We start from the raw sequence: 23302 nt of genomic DNA, 5'->3' as shown, positions 1-23302 counted from the left end.
CAAATATAACTATGAACTTTACCAGTTATACGAACCTCATCCTATTGCATCCAATGGCGATTTAGGGCTGCCGAGGCGTATGATGACTAATTTTCCCGCTCCGCCCCTTCTCCCAGCACTTCCGCCCCATCTTCAGGTTTCTCGATCCCGAGCTTGACCCTTTTCGCGGAAGCCGTGCGGTCTCATGAACACGACAAGCCGAAAGTGGCGAATATGATCTCAAAGACGTCGGCCTTCTTCTTGCATGACGCCCCCACGACAAATGCGCCCTCGTCGGCAGGCACGAGCCCAAGCTCGTGCCGCTTGCTCCACGTGCAAACATTGTCGTCTCAAGAAGGTAAGTCATCCCACAAGTCACGTGGATGATGCCTGAAATAAACATGGATGGAAAAGAAAGACTTTGGCTCTCGGGTTTCCGCCTCCTACGCTTCTGAAGGACTAGCTAACTTCTGATGAAAGATCAAATGTGACGGTCAGCTTCCAAAATGCGGCCTATGTATCCTGAAGAATCAGCACTGCGAATATCCCAAGGATGGGAGGAGAACAGCTACCAGGGCCAAGAGAGTGGATGTCTACTTGCTTCAAAAGCAAATTTAAGAATTGAAGGATCAAGCCCACAAGGCAAGCGGTGCGGGAGATGTCATCGACGGGAATTCTAGCAGTACCAAATTGCCCTCAGAACTACTTCAGAGAGGACATCCGAATTCTGGGCTAGAGCCAGATCATGAATTAAAATCTGGAATCGTGTCACTTGAGCAGATATCAGGAACTCCTCGACACGAAAAGCGGCCAGGGTTTATACCGTCCACTAACTCCCGTTTATCACTTGATCACCGGTCAGCCAGTCAAGATAATGACGCCGCACCTTGAAATCCTCGAATCGACTCTGATATCTCTGGCATACAGGCCTATGGTGTGACAAATCTTTGTCATCGCTACCTCGAACACTCGTCAGCCACAACACAGCCAAGAGATGTTGAAAATGATTCCCGGACCGCCGTTCGAGACCAGCTCATCTCTTTCTCGGCAATTAGTAGACAGAAAGAACACATGCTTTATCACACGTCGAGCATGGACGCATACATCGACTTTGATGGCGTTCCTATGGATACAGCGATGCATCTATTGGGCCTTCATTGGAACCGACTTCACCTGATGTATCTTCTTACTTATCGCCCAGCCTTTGTGGATAGTCTTCTTACCAATGAGCCTTACGTTAACAAACTTCTCATGAATGCTATATACATACAGAGCAGCCTTTACAGCGACCGGAACCCATTGTTACCAGATAGCGGCGACCCGCGAGCCCCAGGAATGGCATTCTACGGCCGATTCAAATCTTTGCTTGTCCACTATATCGACAAACCCAATCTGCCTACCGTGGTTGCGCTTTTTCTCTGTGGTGCCTGCCTGGTACAGTATGGCAAACAGAGTGCTGGCTGGGTGTTTTGTGGTATGGCCTACCGAATGATATTCGATCTCGGCTACCATCTGGAAGATCGGAAGCCTTCTCACTGCGGAGACGATATGATACTCTCTCCCTTGGAGCGAGAGATCAGAAGAAGAGTATACTGGGGTGCCTATGCCACCGACAAATCTCAATCCCTTTATTTCAGTCAAAATCCGGCTTTGTACCTGTCCCAGGCCAATGTACCTCGGGAGTTTCTTGACTCTTTCGAGGAGCTGGAAGAATGGAAACCTTATGTCGACCCCAATGTTGAGCTATGCAATGCCAAGGCCCCGATGTACCGCGGTAGACCTTCATTCGCTCTCAGCACGTTTGAATGTTTGCTCCAACTTTCAGTCATAACAGAATCAGTCATAGGAGCGTTTTATTCGACAGGACATGGGGTCAAATCGTTGCTTAGTCTCTTAGAGACCAGACAACAAATCATGATGAAATTAGACGAGTGGAGATCGGGCCTTCCTTCGCATCTATCGTTTGATCCAAGCGTGGACGACCCCCCTCCACCACACCAGATGACACTTTAGTATGTGTTGTTATGGAATTATGGCATCATTTCTTATCTTGCTGACAAGATTCTTAGCACCACATACTGGACCTTAGTAATCTTGACTCAACAACCATTTACGACACAGAATCGCTTCGGCCTTAATTTGCACGCACAGGACAAGCATGAAGCAATGGACAAATGTATCGAAGCGGCGTTTAACATCCGCGCACTTGCCGAAACATACCAAAGGTCATTCACACTCCGACGTGCCCAAATTGGCATCTCATATGCTATGTATAGTGCCGTGCTTAATTTACTTCAGTCTGATAGTCAAGGCCGCGATGATTATACTGAGGCGTGTCGTTTCTTCTGGTCTGCTCTGTTGGAGTATCAGAAAGGATGTGGATCCGGGCTGAAAAAGCCATTGGCGTTACTGAAAAGCCTCATGCTTCGTGTTGCGAAACTAGCACCCTGCATCACAGACAATACCTCCGATGCAGTTCCTGGTCGTCTCTTCATGGTCAGTTGGCTTCGCTGAGCTAATATAAACCATACTAACTCTCGCCTAGCTGCCAACATCGGTACTGACCTCGTGCCGGGAACCATCACACTCGGGGAAGACGGCGTGGAGGATGTATGTCAATTTAATGTCCATGATGGGGCCAAACATACGTTTCTTGATGATGATACTATATTTGGTTTCTTCACCGACGGAGCAGCTCTTTCCTAGAGCGGCATTGTCCCTTAAATATACATTTCGATGGGGACTCAAGGGATCGGGTTGACTCTATGAGATAGTTTGGCCAGTAGTTGCAAAAAAACAAGAAACTTATAGTTTCTTGGCCGATCGAATGAGCACTAGTTATTGCATCGTTCAATCGGATTCAGGTCCGGGGAATATGGAAGCAAATGGACCAATTTCACACCTGACTCCAAGCACATATGCTCTATGCGGTTGGAATGATGAAAAGATGCGTTATCCATGACTAACACAGATTTTGGCTCAGGCCATCTGCCACAGTGCCGAAGAAGCTGCTCAACATAATTCTCAAAGACAGAAGCATCAGTCGAGCCTTGAAAAACTCGAGCTAGAATAATGCCATCTTGGGCATAGGCAGGCAGTATCGGGTATTGTTTATCACGATGGCAACTTGGGTGGGTGCGATCCCTATCGGGGACCATCCCGTTCTTCTTGACTACGAACGATCGATTGACTTTTTCCAACCATGGAACGAAAACGGATGATCATCGAAGTGGGTACTTCGGAAAAACTGTCGATACGTGTTAGTGTGACTTAGTCATTAGAATTTAAGAATCAATACAACAATAAATATTACGGATACGCCGTAGTCCATCTACTTAATAATTAATATAGTCTTCTAATAATAAAAAAGTAGTTAATCTTCTAAAGATCTAGCGGTTCTAACTAACTATCTAAAAATATACTTAATAGATAATCTAATATATAATAATATACTAGTTAAAAAAAATATTAACGTTTTTATTAATAAATATATAATATATTATAAAATATTAATCTTATTAGCGCTTATATTTTTTAATTAATTTTAATATATTTATATCTATATTTTTAATCTATTTATTATAATCGAGACTATAACCTGTATATTAAACCAAATATTATATAAAATAAGATCTATAATCTTTCTAAATAATCTATTTATTAATAATTTAGTTAATTTTGAACTAGTTATTATAGACTAAACTAGATACTATAAAATAATCTTTATTAATTTAATTATTAAGCTAATTAATAAATTAATTATTTAATTTATTTATTTAATAATTAATTTAGTCGATAAATAAATTATTAATTTAATTAAAAATAGTATAATTAATATTACGAGTATATAGCTTAAGCTAAATAATAAAAAGAATATTATATATATTCTATATAAATAGTAAATTAATATAGTATATATATTAATTAATTTTCTATAGTATAATATAGAGTTCTATATATTATTATAAAAATTTTAAATTAATTATTTTAATTATAAATAAAATATAATCTTTATATAGCTTAATAAATACTTTATTTTTAAATTTAAATAATATTAATTAATACTATTAATTATAATATTATTTTATTTTTATTAATATATATTTTAGAGCTTTTTCTATATTTAATTATAGATTAATATAGTTTTAATATATAAATTTTTTAAAAAAATTCTATAATTATTTAAAATTAATTCTAAATAATAATTAGATTAAAATTTTCTTAGTTAAAATATTTAATAATATATTAAATATAGATATAATAATAAATAATTAAAGTAATTATAATAAATCTTATATAATAATATAATAGATTATAATCTCTATAATCTAAATTATTTATTTAAATATATTATTAATCTAAAAATAATAATTTATTAAATAATACTAGATAATATTAAATTTTAAAAATAGATCTTTCTATATATTACTTATAAAGTAAAAATTTTAATTAAATATAAAAACTTTTAATAAACCCTAGTTATATTCTTAAAAATAGATTAGTAACTATTTTCTTTATTTAATTAATTTTTAAATTAATTTATTAAATAAAAACCTAATATATTTAATAAATTTATTAATAAAAATAAATATTTAATTAAAATTCTATTTAATAAATAAAGCTATAATAAAATTAAAAATAATAATATAAAATAATTCTAGTAGTATAATAATTAATTATAATTAACTATAAAATAAATATTGATATAATTTATTAAATAAATAGATAAAATAATAAATAATATAGTTTCTAAATAATTAATAATTTTAATAGATAACTATATTATTAAGTATATTAAAATATTTATTAAGTCTCTAGTAATTCTAATTATTATAGATAAACTTAAAAAATTTTGATACTATTAAATAAAATAAATAAATCTATAAATTTTTATAAATATATTTAATACTTAATATATATTATTATTTTATAAAAAAGATTTTTTTATTATTAAATTAATAAAGTAAAATAATCTCTATATTAGATTATAAAATATTAATAATATATTATACTTAAAAATCTTTAGTATAGTTCTTTTAAAATTAATTCTTAAAATTATTTATTAATAATATTATTAAATTTATATAAATAGCTATACTAAGCTAAAATACTTAGCTAGTAAATATACTATTAAAATTAATATTATAATTAATAAATATATTATTAATTATAGAAAAATAAAATAAAATATTAATAATAATATTAATTTTATTAAATTAATAAATAATAATTATATAAAACTATTAAATATAATAAAATATATAAACTAATTATAAATTAAGCTTATTAATAATAATTATATTTAATAATAATTATTTAATAATATTAACTATTAACTAATAGTTAATATAGATAATAACTAGATTAATTATATTTTTAATAAGATATTAGATTTTCTAAAGTATCTATATAAAATAAAATATCTTTAATTTAATAGATTAATATTAAGACTTAATAATTATAAAAATTTAATTTAAAAAAAATACTAGTTATATAATAATATAAATTAATAATATTTTTATATCTAAATATATATATATATTAATAAAATAATATATTATTATATTATAATTTTTCTATAATATATTTAAATTAATATATAATTATTAATAATAATTATAATATATTAAAAATTTTTTATTATAGAACTTTTTTTATAATATATTAAATACTTATTATTTTTAATTAATAGAATTATTATAGAATATAGTAGTAATATATCTATTTTAATTAATAAATAAATTCTTTAAAATATCTTTTAATAACGCAGTTTTATAAATTTATAAAAATTTAATTTTAATAGTAAAATAATTAATATAATTATAAAATTAACTAGTTAAATTAATATAATATTTAAAATTTTTTAAAATTAATAAAAATTTTAATAATTAAATAGTCTTTAATTTATTTTATAAAGTATATAATTTAAAAATATTAATTTATTAATTAAATAATTAAATTAATAAAAAATTAATAAATATTTTTTTAAATATTAATTTAAGATATAGCTTAAAAAATTCTTTAAAAATTAATTTTAAATAATAATAATATTTTTTAAATATTTATAAAATAATAAGAATATTATTAATATATATTTAATAAAATTTAAATAGATTTTTAAAATATAACTTTATTTAATATTAAATAAATAATATACTATTAATAAAATCTATAATTATAATATTAAAAATTTTTTATCTATAATAGCTAATAATTATTAAATAATCGCGATAGTTATATTTTATTAATTATTAATAAAATATTTAATAAATATTAAATATAATTATAAAAAAATAGTTTTTAATTAAAATAATTATATTATTAATAGAGAGTATTAAATATATATTAAATATTAATTTTTTATTAATATCTTTTAAATTAATAACTATATAATTTTTTAAAATAAAACTATCTAGTATCTATATATTTTTATATATAATAAAAATAAAATAACTAACTAAAGTATAATTAATTATATAAATTAATTTATTTTAGTTATAGAAAAAATTAAATATTTTATTAATAATTTTATAATTCTTTAAATTTAAATAATAAATCTATAATTTTAAAATATATTATTCTTAACTAAACTTTATAAATATTTATAACTATTAATTCTTAAAAATATTAATAATATTAATATTAGAACTATTATTATTTATCTATATATTAAATTATTTAGTAATTTTATAAATCTATTAAATAGTTTTTAGATTTTTATTATATATAATAATATCTAGTAAAATAATAATTATTTTATTTTTATTAATATTTTAATTATTAATTAAACTTTTTTCTATAGAATAGTTTATTTTTTTTTAATTAATTTATTAAAAACTAGTAATTAATCTAGATTATTAATAATTAATTTAATAAATAAATAAATTAATTTAGTAATATTTTTATTAATTTAATAAATAATTATATAATTTAAATTAGAAATTACTTTAAAATAAATATATTAAAAGATAACTATAGATTTAAATATATTATTTAATATTTTAATATAAAAAAAATTTATATTAACTAAATAAATATAGTATATTAATTAAAATATAGTTATACTATTAATTAATTTAAATATTAAATCTTAATTAAAAAGCTTTAATTTAATTTTAATAAAAATTATTCTATATAATATTATAGATATAATAATTTATTAAATTATATAGACTAGAATAGAGAGAATATAATTAATTTTTAATTTATAATTAATTATAAAAGTAAAATTTTTATAAAAATAAATTATTTTATAATTACTATTTAGATTTATAATAATATCTTTATAATCTATAATATTTATATTAATTAATAAATTAGATTTAATTTCTTTAATAATATATACTCTAATTTTAATCTTAGTAAAACTATATTAATTTTAATTATTTATTAAAAATAGAAAATAGATATAAAAAATTATATATTTAATTAATAAATATAATAATCTAATATTATTAATATTAATAGAATAGTTAATAGTATATATATTAAACTCTAGTATAGTTTTTATAAAAATTATATTAATAATAGTAAATAAATAATCTATATTAAAATAAACTTAACTATAGAATATAGTAATATTTAAACTAAAATCTACTATAATAGCTCTTTATAAATAAAAGCTAATTAAAAAAAAAATATTATTAAATCTATTTAATTTAATAATAAATAATTTATTAATATTTAATATTTTAGACTTAATAATTATAGCAATTTTAAATAAAATAATAGATTTATTTCTATTAATAATAGTTATATATAATAAATATTAATAGAGTTTATTATTTAATATAAAATTTTTATAATAATTAAAATAAATAACTACTATAGTTAATAAATCTTTAATCTAATCTAATATATTTAAAACTATATTATTAATTAAAAAAATAAATTTAATTAATATATTAAAAATATATAGACTATTAATAAATTAATTAAATTAATTAATATAATATACTTTATTTAGCTTATTAAATTAATTATTAAATAAATAGATAATATAAATAATATAGTTATAGTTATTATAATTATTATATAATTAATCTATATAATATATATTTAAATTATTAAATAAATTAAAAAATTCTTATAGTATAAAATAATTTAATTAATTTTAATTAATAATTTAATTAAAATTAAATAATATATAAAATTAATTCTAATTTTTATAAAATAGAGCTTTATTAATAATTATTAAATATATTTTAATAGAATATTAAATATTACTATAATAGCTATTTTTATTTTATAATTATTAATTATTCTAATCTTAATAATTAATATTACTATTTTTTTAATTATTTTTCTATATATTATTTCTATTAATATTTAATAATCTATTATTATTAATATTATAATTTATATTTATATTTTATAAAAAAATAAATAAATAATATTAATATAGTAATTAGTTTTAATTCTAGAAATATAATTATTAATAATTTTATATTTAATAATAATTTTATTATTAATCTTAATTTTAGTTTAGATTTTACTATAATCTATTATATTATTAGTTAATATTTAAACTATATTATTAATTATTTTAAAAATCTCTATAAATATTTCTAAAATTAAAGATTTAATAAAAAATCTATTATAAATTAATATTAATATTACTATTTTATATAAAATTATAATATATAATATTTCTTTATATTTAATAAATAATATTTATATTAATTAGATTTTACTATATATAGAACTTCTATTCTAATTAATTAAAAAAAGAATCTAGTCAATTATTTTTAATTAATTAAAAAATATATTACTAAAGATATAGATTAAAATAATTCTAAATTATTATAATCTAGTTAAATAAATTATTAATATTAATAGCTTATATTAAATAAATAATTTTTTAAATAAATAATTAAATAGATTATTAAATTTAAATATTAATAAAAATATAGATTATATTATTAAACTTATTTAATATAATAATTAAATTTAATTTAAATTATTTAATAAATTTAAAAAATATACTATTTTTAAATATAATAGAAATATATATTAATTATTATTCTCTATTAATAAATTTAAAACTATACTAGAATAAAGTAGCTTTTTAAAAATAAATTAATAAATTAACTTTTATTAATACTTTATTCTTATATATAGCTATATTATATATATAATTTAAAAAAATATTTATATTTTTATAATAAATTTAATTATTAATTTAAATTATAGTAATATCTTTTTTTATATTTAGCTAAAAATACTCTACTTTATCTATTTTCTAGTATTTTATTTTAATTTTTCTATTATTATTATAATTATTTAATAGATTATAAAAAAAATTAGATTAGTTATTAAATAAATTATAAAATAACTTAAAAAATAATTAAAAAAAATTAGAAAATAAAGATAAAAAATTATTAAATAATCTTTAGTTTAATTAAAATCTTTTACTATTATCTTAATAATTATTTTAATTATTCTAAATAAAAAAAATTTATATATTAATAGTTAAAATAATTAAATAATTTTTAAATACTTTAAAATATTATTATATATTATTTATTATATTAAAAAATTTATATATTAATAATTTATTAATAGACTATAAATTACTAGTAACTAATATAATACTTAATATTATATTTATTTTAAATAATTAATTAGTAATAAAAATAAATAGATTTAACTATTCTATAGTTATAAACTAGTATAGAAATAATATTAAATTTAATAATAAAAAATTTAATAACTTTAAATATTATTAAAATTATTAAAATTATTAATATTAAAACTATTAAATTAATTTAATTATTATTTAATTAAAATTAAATTAATATAGATTAAAATACTATTCTAATTAAAAATATATTCTAATTAATTAAATAATAAAAAAAAATATAATAATAATATATATTTAATAATATTATTAAAAAATAATTTTTAATTATCTATTTAATTATTTAATTAATTATCTACTTAACTAGTAGTTATTATTAAATCTAGATTATTTATCTAAAATAATCTTATTTTAACTAGTATCTATATAGCTGTATTACTACTTAGTTTATTAATTATTAAAATATTTAAAACTCGCGACTATAATTTTAATACTTATTCTAAAAATTATTTTAATTTTAATAAAGTATTTACTAAATATTCTTTAATCTATTACTAGTATTATAATAAAAAAATAATAAAATTATTAAATAAATATAAAAACTCCTTAATATTTTTATATAGAATAGACCAATAGATTAATTAATTTAGTAGATAGAAATATATATTAAAAAAAAATAATTTTTTAATATTTAATTTATAAATTAAATAATTAATATAATAAAAAGTATCTTAATTAAATTTATTTACTAACGGTAAATCTAATAAAAAATAAAATAATAGAATTTAATAAGCTAATTTAACTAAATAGAGTTAACTTCTACTAAATATAAGCTTAATAAATAGCGTCTTAATAATAATAAACTAATAAATAAGAGAATAATAATAATATTATTAATAAAAATAATAAAAATAATAAAAAAGTAATAAAAATAATAAAATTAATAATTAAAATAATATAGTTAAGATATACTTAATAAAGAGCTTAATAGATATAAAAAAAGTACTTAAATAGTAATAAAATAATATAATAGAAAATAAAATTAAAAAAATAAATAGAATTAATAAAATTAATAAAAATAATAGAAAAAATAGTTAAATAAATAAATCAAAATCCTAGTATTTCTAGAATATACTACTAAACTATTATAAATATACCATAGTCTATCTATTTAATAGTTAATATAGTCTTCTAATAATAAAAAAGTAGTTGATCTTCTGAAGGTCTAGCGGTTCTAACTGACTATCTAAGAATATACTTGATAGGTGACCTGATATATGATAGTAAAAGTGGTCACACCAATTTCGGACGTACTCTACAATGGTTCCGAGCATGTTGCTTCTGCCAAGGCCTGGGGAGGGATCACTATCTTTCTGCTTTTCGATGTCATAATCCATTATTATGCGTACAGGGGTACGCTGGCTTTCGAGATCTGTGGTCTTGAACAAAGACGAATTCCTCTAAGCTGTTTACAAACTGTTATCCTGCAAAGTATTGGTGTTACTACTCAATGTAGTTGAACCTGTTAGGTACTCACAGGAAACTTACAAACTTTTCACACGAAACGCAAGTGCAATTGAATTGAGTTCAGCTTCGCAAGCATCTTTGTGCATGAATCTAAGAATTTATTCTTCGATCTACTGCATAGGTCATATGTGGCATGGGTCGGAATCTTCCGTGAGCGGGAACCCCATCGGGCCGTGGGTAGCACCCGCTCTTGGCGTACAGCCCACTACCGGAAGAGTGCTCCGGATCGCCCGGGTGTATGCCGGTGTCCACTATCTCAAACATGTCATTAGGTCGAGACTGTTTTTACATTGCTACCGATAGTAATATCTCATGCTATCACTAGCTATGTTCGATTTGGAACAGACTGAGTAGTTTAAATCCTCATCCAGTGGTTGATCCCTAGTACTCAATCAAACCTTATAAGAGCACTATCCTAGAGATGAGTATATAAATGAATATCACAGAACTCGTAAAGCGAGATACAGAATCTGGTATACCTAAAACTTCGCATTCTGCAAACGGTAGATGTATCGCACATATGGTTGACGTCATTACATCGGCTTTTTCATGCTGCCACCGACGTTTTCGGCCAATCTATATATTAACTTTATGTCAGCCAGTGAATAGACGGTTCTAACAACCCGGCGGAAAACTTATTACAGCACGATGATCTGGACAAGTGAAACTCACCACTCTCTCAAGATCGGTATCGTCGGAAACTTTAACTGCAAGATTGCTGTTGTTGACTGGTTAGACTTGTTGGGTTACATTGAGAGATAACCTTAAATGGATACATTACCCGCATACATCATGGAGTTACTGGAGTACTACCGCTAGAATAAACTATGCCTTACAATCACAATCACTCTCGGAACACTTGAACCATATCCTATCTAACAAGAATGAGGGTGTTGCCAAAAACGTACATTATCTATCATGAACGTCACAATGTCGAAATGTACATACGAAACAACCCAGGCAGAACAAGTGTCTAGAATCACATAAACAAAGATAAATAGAGCGCCATTATCCCTCAAAATTGCACCATTCTTCAGACACATCGCGTCAACCTGAACAACAACAAATCAGATCCTTTCGTTACCTTTCCTGGAGTCGAATCAACTCCCCAAAATGAAGTTCTCCACCATCCTTGTCGCAACCACCGCTCTCCTGACCGGTGCCAACGCCGTACCGCGTCTTGTGGAGGTCCATAGTACCGATGTTTGCTGGAGGGTCTGCTTCCCAGAGAAGCCACATTGTCCCGAGGGATGGGTAAGCATATCGGCATCTTAACACTTTCTGGAATAGCGCTAACTCTCGGGCTACAGCATGACAAGAAATTCGGGGTGAGTAGTATCCATGACCAAGACTGGTCTTCGGTACGTTAGTTAACCTGATGTATAAGGAATGCTACTCTTGCTGCAAGAGTTATGAAGATGATGAAGCCGTGGCTAGTAAGCTTGGCATGTTTTGGTAGGCGTAAATCGGTGTGCTGTTCTGGTCTTCCTCGTCCAGTGAGGTTTATGATATGACCTTGGTGGTGATGGCATTGTTGCTTAGTTAATACTGGGAGGAATCCTATATGGATACTAATTATTAAACAATAATCAAATATGTATGCTCTTGGAAAGTCCCCTTCGGTTGATGACAATTGTTTGCAGTAAATAGAAAATTAGTGTTCCAACAAATATTCAGGTTAATCTGAAACGAGTTCACTAAGCAGGTAAACGACGCTTCAATATGTGTATGGCCAATGGGGTTGGTTTCCACCCCGAAAGATCAACTAAATCAGAGTAGGCTGTCTGCCGCGGGCTTCCATATCATTCTCACCGTCACCAACCTGCTGCTCTTCCTCATTAGGAAGAAGACCCTCCTCGGGAAGTTTAATATCCACCTCTTTAATCCAAGCAACTGGAAGCGAACTCAAAAACGCGAACCCAGCCAGTAGCCACCAAGGAAGAATCGTGTAGCCCAGTTTGACACCAAACGAGAATGTAGGTCCCATAACTCCCGGTCCAAGAGCCTGTCCAAAGGCGATAATGCTAGTAGCGATTCCATTCACCGTTGCTAGCATGCCGATGGCTCCCGCTACCTCACTGATTAAAATTGTGCAGCATGGGAAAACAAAGGCGGCCCCTGCCATCTTGAGAACCAACACTGCAACTACTGCCACACTGGAGAGGGGTTGTGGGAGAAGAGGTACAAATGGGACCACGAGGTACATGATAGGGAAGACGGTACAAGCCAGTTTCAGACATTGGAGAATTCCGTACTTTCTGGCCGCCCATGGGAAGATGACGAGCTGGACTACCATGCTGGATACACCGACGATTGAATAGAAGAGACCCATCTCATTTGTTTCTACGTGGAACAGATAATTGTTAGTAAAATGGCAATAATGCCGAAGGTAGTTAGCTTACCTAGCCCGAGTCCACTGCTGAATTTGAATGGCAGGTGAACATCTGGATTGCCCTTTAGATGTTGTTTAGGGAGGTGCAAGAGTACCGGGAACAATGAATCGAAAGCCACGGTATGCATGCTCATCACACCTGATATCAGCACCAGGAGAATAGGCTGTGGCGAGATAACACTTTTCCAACGGCCCACGAGTTCAGCTGCTCTTTGCTCCAAAACCTCTTCTACATCTTCTATTGTGTCACCGAGTAGAGCTGTTGTCTCATCAACGACTTCCGGTCGGATGTCGGCCTTTCTCTTTCGCAATGCCCACACGCTACTCAGAATCTTTCCGATCATCAACCCATCGTCAGGGGAGTCTTTCCGCCCGGGTTGCGTTTCCTATACAGCTGTTAGAGCAACCTGGGCTTCCTTAACGAAAGGTGAATCGTACACGAAGGGAAGAAGATGCCATCGTAATAGCGAAAGCTACAACGCAGCTGGAAGCAACACTAGACAAGGCAAAGGGAAACATCTTAAAGAGTCCAATCCTGCCGAAGATGCCAGGATAATGCTCTGCTGGACGAGCCAAGAGTCCTCCTATAGCGGGGCCGAACCCGGACCCAATTGTCTCGACAGTCGGTAGGATGCTGAATGCATATGGCTGGAGCAGCTTCTCAGGGACCAACTCTGCGATCATGGTGCGCATAATACCGACGCTACCACTCACGAGACCGATCAAAGCGCGGAACAGCACCAGGAGGGCGAGGTGTTGTGAGAAGCCAAACAGGAAGACAAATACCAGCATGAGGTTCAGTTCAAGCAGGATAACCCGTTTTCGACCCATGGAATCGGAAGCCATACCCCATATCACGCCCATCAGGCCCGCACAGGTAGCGGTGATCGTAGTGGTGAAGCCAACCCACTTAGCCACATCGCTCTTTGGTACACCGGCATGTTCGAGCATGTCGGGCTGTGCGAGAAGTTATTAGTCAAATCTCTGTGAAGCGCAGAGGTCATGCAAGGAGATCTAGGCTGAGCTAGCATACCATATACGGGACGATGGAGGTGAGTACGACTGTTGATAGAACGTCAGTTCCACTCCACACGTCATTGGTCACATATTCGGAACTATTATCCGGGGCATTACATACCGGTCTCAGCAAAGTGACATATTGCTAAGGAAGCTGATCAGTAAACTGAATATAGTCACTGTATTTCATCGACACTCACCCAATAGCGCCAGCTGCCGAAAAGGCAGCCCTGTCAGGGCTGAGACAACTCGTACTTTAGTCGAGCGAATCCACGCTTCGGCAGCATTCACAGGATATGCGTAACGTGACATCGCGACGGTCTATATCATAGAATCAATATAGGAATCTGACTGGCTCGTAGTCGAGCAAGATAATTGTTTTCTGTACGCTGTTATGGGACTACGGTCTTTTATGAGTTGTGTTTACACCTGGGCTGAGCTGAAAACTCTTTTATCTAGACCTAAACGGGAAATAAAAAAAGCAAGCTGAGGTGTTCGTCCCCACTGCCGATCTGTGCTTTCGGCCGCGCTGAGGAACTACTTTGGATCCGTCTAAGTCTTAGATCTGATACGTACCACTTCCACTGATCCCATTGCGTTTAGCTTGAACATCGACAACATCCCTCACACTCCCTTGGCCAATCATGCACTGTCCGTGGGACTCCGAGACTCTCAGTCTGAGAGCATGGAACACGCATACCGGAGGTATGGTACAGCAACATACCAAATCTGCCGGAAAGTGGAGACAACTATTGAAATTAGAGTTTCGATTCAGCTGGCAGGAACATGGTGAACTCCTTCGTAGAGAGAAACACAGGAGCCTTATCCCATCGGGTGCCTCATCACTTGGCTCAGGTTGAATTACGCGTAATTATAATCACAGCGGTAGATATGAATCTGACCAGCCGTATGATAATGTTTGAGAAGGCATATGTATCATGCCTGGCTATCCGTTTACATGCACTCGCAGGTGCACCACTTGGTATGCTGAGTATATTCATATATAATTCTAGACTACTTTTCAAGTTTCGTGTTAACAAGTTTGTATGTAGGTAACGTGCTAACCCCAACTCAAAGGTCATGGCATTACGGAATTGTCAATAGAATGAGAACACAACTGCTTCCCAGGTATTCCTAGCCTGAAACTGGACTCGTCGGGAACCCTGAGAACATCATCTCAACTAAAATAGCAATTACGACAATTTTCGCATACTCTGTAACCAGATGGTTCAAACATGAGCCGTCGAATGGCGCCGGACAGTTGTGGATATTATTGTTGCCTGGTGGCTCTGTGTCTGGCATAACACAAATGGCTTTCTTGTCCGTCTCAGCGAGCGTAGCTAGATAAGCCAATCCTCGTGCGCGCAGGAATTCAGTTACCGATTGGTGAATAACTTGGACGGTTTCATTTCCACCACCTTCAGGCACCTTCACAACCTCGATCAACCCGCCAGATAAAAGCATGGATGCGCTGTTTTATCTGGTCGTCGGTTTGAGCGAAGTCGCCTGTTCTCTGGCAGCGGATGGAATGCAACTTTTGTGCAGTGTCTGTTGCAGCCAAGGCATATCGCATCTCCGTCACTGAGAGTAGTCGCCCATCATGGCAGACCCATTGGAAAAGGAGAAGCGCCTGGCTGCGATACTCTCGCTTGATGGTATTCTTCAGGATGCCCTGGTAAACATCGCTCAGTCCATGAGGGACATATTGCAACTAGTGGCGAGCCTGATCCACCGATTCACCGTCAGCAGTCTTGCTTTCAATCAAGGCCACGATAAGATGCACCCATTGGAAGAACCCACCGCTCTGTGCAATGATATCCGATTGTAAATGAGTCCATGAATTTCTCCCTGGATTTCAGGGACCCCTAGGTGCTCCACATCTAGGCGGTCGTTGACGTAGGTGGTTATATCGCTTTTATTATGCTGGTCAATTAAATATTTCTTCCCCCGGCCTAATGGTGGGGACGGGATAGTAGCGACATGAGATACATATTTTTGCCGACACCATCTTGGCAGCAACTGAGTCACCAACCCGGTGAAAGTACGCGGTAATCTCCGACGCAAATTGTGCGCCTACTCCATCCAGTTCGTCGACGAAGATCGTAACTTGTCGTTCCTGTGCTGACAAAAGAATGGAATCTTGAAGCAATTGTTCCAACTCCGACCGTAGCCAATGCCAGCCATGTCCGCTCCCTCCAAAGACATGGTACTTCTCACGGTATTCGTCCCTTACTAGTGGGCGTACGACCTCATCCTGCCGAAAGAGCTGATTTAATAACGAACGCGCATTCCGAGTGGGGAGCGCTGCGACTCCACCCCTCGACCGTTGAAGAAGGACTCGAGATTGATACCCTGTCGTCCTTTCTTGTATATCTTCTTATGTCTATTGTATAGGAATGCCATTAACGTCGACTTCCCTGCGCCAGGCTTACCCTTTATCCAAAGCAGACCGTGAGAGTTTCCCTCCCAGTTCTTCTACTCTTTTAGGTCAAATATCCATTCGCAGGTGGTGGGATAGGGCTGTTGCAGGTTACATCGTCGATCAAACATCCCTGGGACCGCTAGTGAGCGAAGGATATCTATAAATATCGTTCAGCGATGGAGGCTTTTCGAATCCGAAGTAGAGCGCTTACCATTATCATGTCGGTCGGACGAGTCTAACAAATGTTAGCACACCCAAAGTAATTCTACTTTTACTTAGGCTTCTCATACCGCTCGAATTGCTCTCCAATTCCGGCTTTGGGTAGCCGCCATTCCCAAAGCTAACCGGCCATAGAAGTTCTGGTGAACGGCTTGATTCTTTACGCCATCATGGTTATTCAAGGTCATTGAAGTTTTGTCCATCGCTCCCATGGTCAGAAAATGGTGTTAACGCCTCTTACGAGACCGGGCATGCTTGTGGCTGTTATTAGCCCATCTGAGACCTTCTGTCAGCGTTTATTACCAGCGCGGCATAAAGCGTCACGGGCAAGCATACAACCTCCATGCTACCTCAGTAATCATAACAAAGTGCAGTGCTTTAGCAAAAGAGGATTGGTCTGGAAATAAGAAGTGATCTCGAGAAGGGCTTTGCTCCCTACCTTCACGTGGCGGAGGGTATTCATAGCGCCAGCTAAGCGCCGGATACCTGACCAACCAATCGACCATTGAAGCCTTTACCCAAAGAACCTTGAAAACAATCGGAGGAGAAGGCCGACTCAGAAAGTACTTACTCTAATCAGGCAGCATTACATACTAGTAGGACACCAAAACAGTGACTTATACGGCGCTCGACGTGAACGTCACCTACCACCGATATACCTGATCTAAAAACTCTCTGCCAAGTAACCGCCATAATACTGGTCTACCAGTACTGATGACGACGCTTCATTGGATAAAGCTTCCTTGTCATCCTTTCAATTAGAGGAAATGTCTAATCTTCTAAAGGATATATGGGGTATGGACCAAATCGTATCTGACATTGTCAAATCACATACACGGAGAACTTTGTTTTGTCCACGGCGGTTTACTGAATCCCCGCGGGTCGATCTCCCCGCGGACCTAGGCTTTTCGAACCCCAGATGCCCATGGGGAACCCCCGCCTAAGTAGAGTTGTATAAATGCCATTTATTCGGACTTATTTTATGAATCAACGAATTTTATGCTATATCAGCCAAGTATTATCGAAAAAGTCGGACAGAGTCTGCGAACTCGTCAAGGAATCATGTCAGGGTAAGTCTTGTCCGCCATGCTTGCCTCAGTACAATCCAAATGCATTGGAGGAACTCACAATCTATGACAGACCTGAGGCACAGTTTATTCAACTCACCAAGGCCACCGACCTTGTGCCAGAATCAACGGTGGAGAATGTATACAACCAACTAAAGCCAGTTCCTCCCTCCTTCCTGATTGGCAAGTGGAACGGCGGCGATATCGACACGGGACATATTGGACATAAGCTTCTCAAGGAAATGAAATGGGCCGGGAAAGACTTCCGGTCGGTAGACGACGGTGATCCGATCATGGTTCATGATGCAGAAGGGAACCGGGTATGGAAGGAAGATTGGGGACATTGCTCGGTACGCATACCCGTGGTTGAAACCGTTCTTAACCATGCTGACATTCTTATTATTTCTGAATAGCTACGGGAGGTGGTCTATCGAGGAGTCACCTCGACCGCCATGATCTATGACCAAAAGCCTATTTTTGACCATTTTCGTTATGTGAGCGACGATATGGTTGCAGGTGCCATGGATACACCTAAGCTGTTCGGTGCTAAGGGTACTTACTATTTCTATTTGACTCGACGCAGTTCATCCTCGCTGTAACATAAATGGCAATCTAGGCATAAGGCAGGGTGTGGGGTCTCCCCATACATGACCCAATCTTTTTGTAACTTACGACTCGGTTCAATTGATCATGTTCTGTGGCCTACTTTGGGATAGGTGTAGTCTAATAAGCAGGGAACAGTATAACGATGCTTGCCTCAACTTATGGCCAAACGATAAACTATTAATAGACTTATACCTCGGCTTTCGGATGACAATCGGAAGGATTCACTTCCTTTTCTCTTCATTAGAATTAGTGTTTTCTGCGAGGCTATTGATCATCAAGATCTTCCATTTTCCCCTGTCGATGATCGTCTAAAGGTGAATGTGCCTAGCACTTCAACCGGTTCGTGATGGCTTTATGTTGTGGTGTAAAATAGCCCTTCTGGGAATGGTATATCTTGGAGAAAGATTTTAATTTACTTTTTTAAGGGTGCTTAAAAATCGCACGACTTCATACAACATCGACGTTTTGAAATCTTCCGTAGCTGCTCAAGAACTACGGCGCAGCTAAAACACGATTTGTTTAGCTCGCATAAAGCAACAAAGCTATGGGAACACGGGTGAATGTGGGTCCCAAGGGATCTTAGTGACGGTTCAAGGGGGAGAAAAACAAAAAGATGAGGTCGTGCCCGGGATCGAACCGGGATTACTGGAATCAGAATCCAGGGTGATAACCATTACACTACACAACCGCTGGTTGTTGAACAGTTGGAACAGTTTTTAAAATATAAGCTTCATCAAAAGGTCACTGAAAACTCGCACAAATTGAGGTTGAGCAGTATACATACATTTTAACCCGGGCTGATTACCACTCCAGAATAGCAAGACCAGCTATCAATATTTATCAGTTTTTCGTTAACTTGCAGCCGGAGTGGTTTTATTTGTTGGTGGTGAAGTTTTCAATGAGAGGTCTTTTATTTGCCATTTCTTTGAGGATATATATATTTTTTCGTGCACCGCTAGAGTAGGCAAGAATGATCATGAATTACGATGTAGGTATGGGTAGAGACATAAGTAGCTAAGTAATAGGAGGCCACAGTGTCTGCTATGAGGACGCATTTGAGACGTGTGCATGGTAAGATTAGGGATGGGAATACTGGATGGCTTATATATGTGGTCTCAGGGCGATATATAAGCTGCGCGTTGAATCAGAACATGGGGGCCTGCCGATTTTTTCAGGTATCGATAATGCTTGCTTACGCTGCGCAACAAGGCACACTAATAGTGCCTAAGCAACGCAGCCTTTTTCCATTTCCTTTATTTCCATTATTTCCATTACTCCCGTCAACGAATCGCAACTCACAATCATGACTGACCTGGCCGAGAGCAAAGGGCGCGTACAGCCTTCCCGTCACACGCTTCAAAGGTAGTGCCTGAAGCGGGGACTTCAAATCTCGACGATCAAGACCAACTGCAAAGGATGTATTACGTTTAGATAGCTCAGCGTGATTAGACTTTATACTACTATAGTATCTCAATCTCTACCTCATGCACGTATACATTCCATCGTATATAGAATAGAGAAGTAAAGATAGCTCAAGAGAGAAATAAAGGTGGGCGGTACTGTGCAAACTTAAACAATAACAAAGTTTGAACCATAGTAAGCCCTGCCTTCCCATCCCATCTAATATGTGCATTATACATATCGGTATCCAGGAGTCATATAACATGGACTATACCACCCTGATGCATAATAATAGTAAAACGCATACATGGCGGATAGTATGTACAGATCGTGGATAGACTGCCAGACTAGAACTTCAGTAGAATGTTGGTGTACTGCTCCGATCTTGTCGGTTGCATCTACTATAATGTATTTGAAAGGTATTATTGTCAATTTCCTGGCCCAGCATACTCCAGATTTTACAGTATATGGCTCGGCGTGAAGTATATTGTGGTTGCTCTTTACTACTATAAATATCTCCGTAAACCCCGACATGGAGGTAAGGAAGGATGAGAGTTTGAATGTTCGCGAGGAGAATTCGTTTTTGTAATCACATATGATTTGCTTGCTTGGTAACGCGAGGCTGAAACGGACTTGGATCCTGTATACAACCTGCCACACCCCAATATTATTAAATTGTGTCATCTGCACATTCGATCATAGTATAATTTTCTCACAGCCTCGTGTTTTACGCAGTATATCTTGTCCAACGGATGAATCACACAAAAGAGCACGGATTGAAGAATTTGCGTTAATCCACATATGCTTACCTAGGTCACATGGTCGAGGGTTCAAGACGATATGCATATCTCGACCTCGCAGTTTCCGACAAACAATATGTAGTTTATCCTATGAAGTTGACTTGTTATTGCCTAGTAGACTGTCTACGCCTATACTGGTAAATGTGAAATAGGTAACCTTCGACTGCTGGCATCACTCTTTAATGGAAGAACGTTTACTATTAGTAATGAGGCCCCGAATTGAATATGAGGAGACAGAGTAAGAACCAGGAGCGCAGACTGGATGGTTTATCTACAAAGGAATTGGTGACATGTGGGAGGATTGACTTGGTTATTCAATCTCTTTTCGCTCATCTTATCTATCTCCTTTGTATTGGACTCGGGGATTACGATGGTGCTTCGGAGCTAGGTTCTGTCACACCGGTGAGGTGGCTGCCAGCCGCACAGTCAATAGTTGGTCTCTAACAGCTGAATAAAATCTTGATTCTTTGACTCGCGGCAATAAACTCTCAATCAGCATCTATCGAAAGCCTGGGTTGAAGTCAGTATATAAAAGCTATCACACTGACGGCACTCCGTAAATACAGGGCCAGCACAATTCTTAAATATCACAGATTGCTGGATTTATTCGCTATCGCCTCATATAATCGGAAATATTCTCCCTACAATGATCGATTGGCTTTAGGGCTTCCAAAAGCATGTACTGTAACGCAGTCGGGAAAAAACCAACAAATCCTTTGGCCAAGTATGACTATTGTTATTAACCCTAAGCCTTGCATATAGTGCGGCAGGGATGCGATTCCTTCTCAATCGTAACATCTCGCGTTGGTTATCGACAACATTCCCAATCACATTCCCCGGACTCGGCCAGAACTCAGGGCTCTCTCCGCTCCGGTGACCTAGAACCCCTGATTGCGTTCCCTTTCTACTTTCTCGACTTACCCCATTTATGCTTGCCACATGGCTTAATGTATCCTCGGTCTATATCCGACGGGATGTCTCGCAGCTAGTGCATCCTTGTAAAGTTTAGGTCCCTCTTCTGCACGGATTCAGCACCTATGTACTGGGCCCAGACTCAGAGATTGGAGCTAAAATCTCCTACTGCAGGATGATAACTTTAATTGACTGTGAGCGTGATAGTGATAACGAGGTGATCATATAGGCAGCTATTCCCCTTGCAAAAAGTGGCTAACCAAGGGCGATGATAGTCTGATATTTTCGGTACATGAACGATGCACTCAGCGACCAGAATGTGCTGCTCTAGCTCAGCGGAGAAAATCCTCTCAAGCTACAGTGTAGCTCGCTCAAGTACTCCATCAAATCCACCGTAGTTTTCCAGAAGTTATCCCGGAGTAGAGAATGACAGTCTTCTTGTTCTCAAGTTGCAGATGTTGATCATTTTGGCCCCTGAGAAATGCTCCCGAGTTGAGCTTGCTGATCCTTCCACTCCACCAGATGTCGTCATGCCGTACTGCAAGAAGAGCGTTGGTGGGACAGATAGAGCCACTGTGGCGATTCCAGCTTTTGACCCGCTTCCTACTTGGGTAGTGATATGAGGTTATTTAACAATATATTCCTTGAATATCCCGTCCCCTTGCAAGTAGCTCGTTGTATATTCCTAAATCATATCTAGAACCGTGTTAAGACGGGACTAGCAGAATTTTTGCCAATAAAAGACCCGCAAACCCACTCACGATCGTTTCACGTTCTAATACATTACTATCATGAATCATGACTTACTTCTTGATTTTGGTATATTCATCGGTAACATCGGTAAAGACAAAATCAAAGCTGCTAACCGGGTCTACGGCTAAATTATAATGGCCTCAAGAATCAGGATTCGAGAATTGGTTTGGTTTGTTGACCCAAACCATATCACGTGACTCAAACTAGATGCCGTAAGGATCGGCGACTCTCTCCATTTTCAAGGATTCAAGAACTGGAAAATGCGGAACCTTGGGGTGAGACAGGAGACAATAGTTAAATCCCAAGCTCCCGTTTTTCTTTACCGGCTGCCAGCTCCACTGACTTCTTGAGTCGTCTCACACCCTCCACTTGGTCACACCGCTCAGCTAGCCATTGCCATCTAAAAACCTCAAGCCCTAATGCCAAGAGACGCTAGGGGTGGACATTCGGATTAATGGGTCGTTCACTCTTTTTTACTGAGATGTACGGAAGGATTCTATTAATTATAAATCCAATCTCACGGTCCGTACCTTACAGCGCCATATCCACGTGCGACCGTGCGCCCTATGTTGATTGTCTACTCTGTACAGTGTACACTAGAGACGGGACGCAGGTACCTATCTTGAA

At 33.8% G+C, this 23302-nt stretch overlaps 6 protein-coding genes and 1 non-coding gene across 7 annotated transcripts; 4 read left to right on the top strand and 3 right to left on the bottom strand.

The window, feature by feature from the left end:
* Positions 1 to 99: 99 nt before the first annotated feature.
* On the top strand, positions 100 to 3300 carry F9C07_2287664 (fungal-specific transcription factor domain-containing protein). The gene is made up of 4 exons (XM_071510922.1): positions 100 to 337; positions 460 to 1991; positions 2049 to 2475; positions 2525 to 3300. Exons 2-4 carry the CDS (start codon positions 1051 to 1053, stop codon positions 2738 to 2740), a joined length of 1584 nt encoding a protein of 527 aa, XP_071367480.1. The 5' UTR covers positions 100 to 337; positions 460 to 1050; the 3' UTR covers positions 2741 to 3300.
* Positions 3301 to 12004: 8704 nt separating this feature from the next.
* Positions 12005 to 12728, top strand: F9C07_2175616 (uncharacterized protein). The gene is made up of 3 exons (XM_071509373.1): positions 12005 to 12340; positions 12397 to 12414; positions 12474 to 12728. The coding sequence occupies exons 1-3, from the start codon at positions 12200 to 12202 to the stop codon at positions 12543 to 12545; spliced, it is 231 nt and encodes a 76-aa protein (XP_071367479.1). The 5' UTR covers positions 12005 to 12199; the 3' UTR covers positions 12546 to 12728.
* Positions 12729 to 14903, bottom strand: F9C07_2287661 (MFS transporter). Its single transcript, XM_041295770.2, has 6 exons — positions 14696 to 14903; positions 14617 to 14640; positions 14512 to 14540; positions 13917 to 14435; positions 13489 to 13864; positions 12729 to 13429 (listed from the first exon to the last, which is right to left on the bottom strand). Exons 1-6 carry the CDS (start codon positions 14805 to 14807, stop codon positions 12852 to 12854), a joined length of 1638 nt encoding a protein of 545 aa, XP_041150930.1. The 5' UTR covers positions 14808 to 14903; the 3' UTR covers positions 12729 to 12851.
* Positions 14904 to 15573: 670 nt separating this feature from the next.
* Positions 15574 to 15959, bottom strand: F9C07_2287660 (uncharacterized protein; the record flags this gene model as incomplete). Its single annotated transcript, XM_071510921.1, has 2 exons — positions 15574 to 15658; positions 15709 to 15959. 2 exons carry the CDS (start codon positions 15957 to 15959, stop codon positions 15574 to 15576), a joined length of 336 nt encoding a protein of 111 aa, XP_071367478.1.
* Positions 15960 to 16095: 136 nt separating this feature from the next.
* Positions 16096 to 16323, top strand: F9C07_13087 (uncharacterized protein; the record flags this gene model as incomplete). Its single annotated transcript, XM_071507944.1, has 1 exon — positions 16096 to 16323. One exon carries the CDS (start codon positions 16096 to 16098, stop codon positions 16321 to 16323), a length of 228 nt encoding a protein of 75 aa, XP_071367477.1.
* A 1771-nt stretch (positions 16324 to 18094) lies between these two features.
* Positions 18095 to 18977, top strand: F9C07_2264556 (uncharacterized protein; the record flags this gene model as incomplete). The annotated part of the gene is made up of 2 exons (XM_041295762.2): positions 18095 to 18553; positions 18617 to 18977. The coding sequence occupies 2 exons, from the start codon at positions 18095 to 18097 to the stop codon at positions 18800 to 18802; spliced, it is 645 nt and encodes a 214-aa protein (XP_041150931.2). The 3' UTR covers positions 18803 to 18977.
* Positions 18978 to 19425: 448 nt separating this feature from the next.
* Positions 19426 to 19497, bottom strand: F9C07_t230. Its single transcript has one exon. It is a non-coding gene; the product is annotated as a tRNA-Gln (tRNA).
* Positions 19498 to 23302: the final 3805 nt, after the last annotated feature.

The sequence above is a fragment of the Aspergillus flavus genome, chromosome 8 (genome assembly GCF_009017415.1).
Source record: "Aspergillus flavus chromosome 8, complete sequence".
Taxonomy (NCBI): domain Eukaryota; kingdom Fungi; phylum Ascomycota; class Eurotiomycetes; order Eurotiales; family Aspergillaceae; genus Aspergillus; species Aspergillus flavus.
This window is presented reverse-complemented; position numbering and strand designations above follow the sequence as displayed.

Coding starts and splice junctions, on each gene's coding strand:
- F9C07_2287664 (XM_071510922.1), top strand. CDS start 1,051: ATGCTTTATCACACGTCGAGCATGGACGCATACATCGACTTTGATGGC. Junction 1,992..2,048: donor CCACACCAGATGACACTTTA/GTATGTGTTGTT, acceptor CAAGATTCTTAG/CACCACATACTGGACCTTAG. Junction 2,476..2,524: donor TTCCTGGTCGTCTCTTCATG/GTCAGTTGGCTT, acceptor ACTCTCGCCTAG/CTGCCAACATCGGTACTGAC.
- F9C07_2175616 (XM_071509373.1), top strand. CDS start 12,200: ATGAAGTTCTCCACCATCCTTGTCGCAACCACCGCTCTCCTGACCGGT.
- F9C07_2287661 (XM_041295770.2), bottom strand. CDS start 14,807: ATGTCACGTTACGCATATCCTGTGAATGCTGCCGAAGCGTGGATTCGC. Junction 14,641..14,695: donor TCGGCAGCTGGCGCTATTGG/GTGAGTGTCGAT, acceptor CAGCTTCCTTAG/CAATATGTCACTTTGCTGAG. Junction 13,430..13,488: donor CAGCAGTGGACTCGGGCTAG/GTAAGCTAACTA, acceptor TGTTCCACGTAG/AAACAAATGAGATGGGTCTC.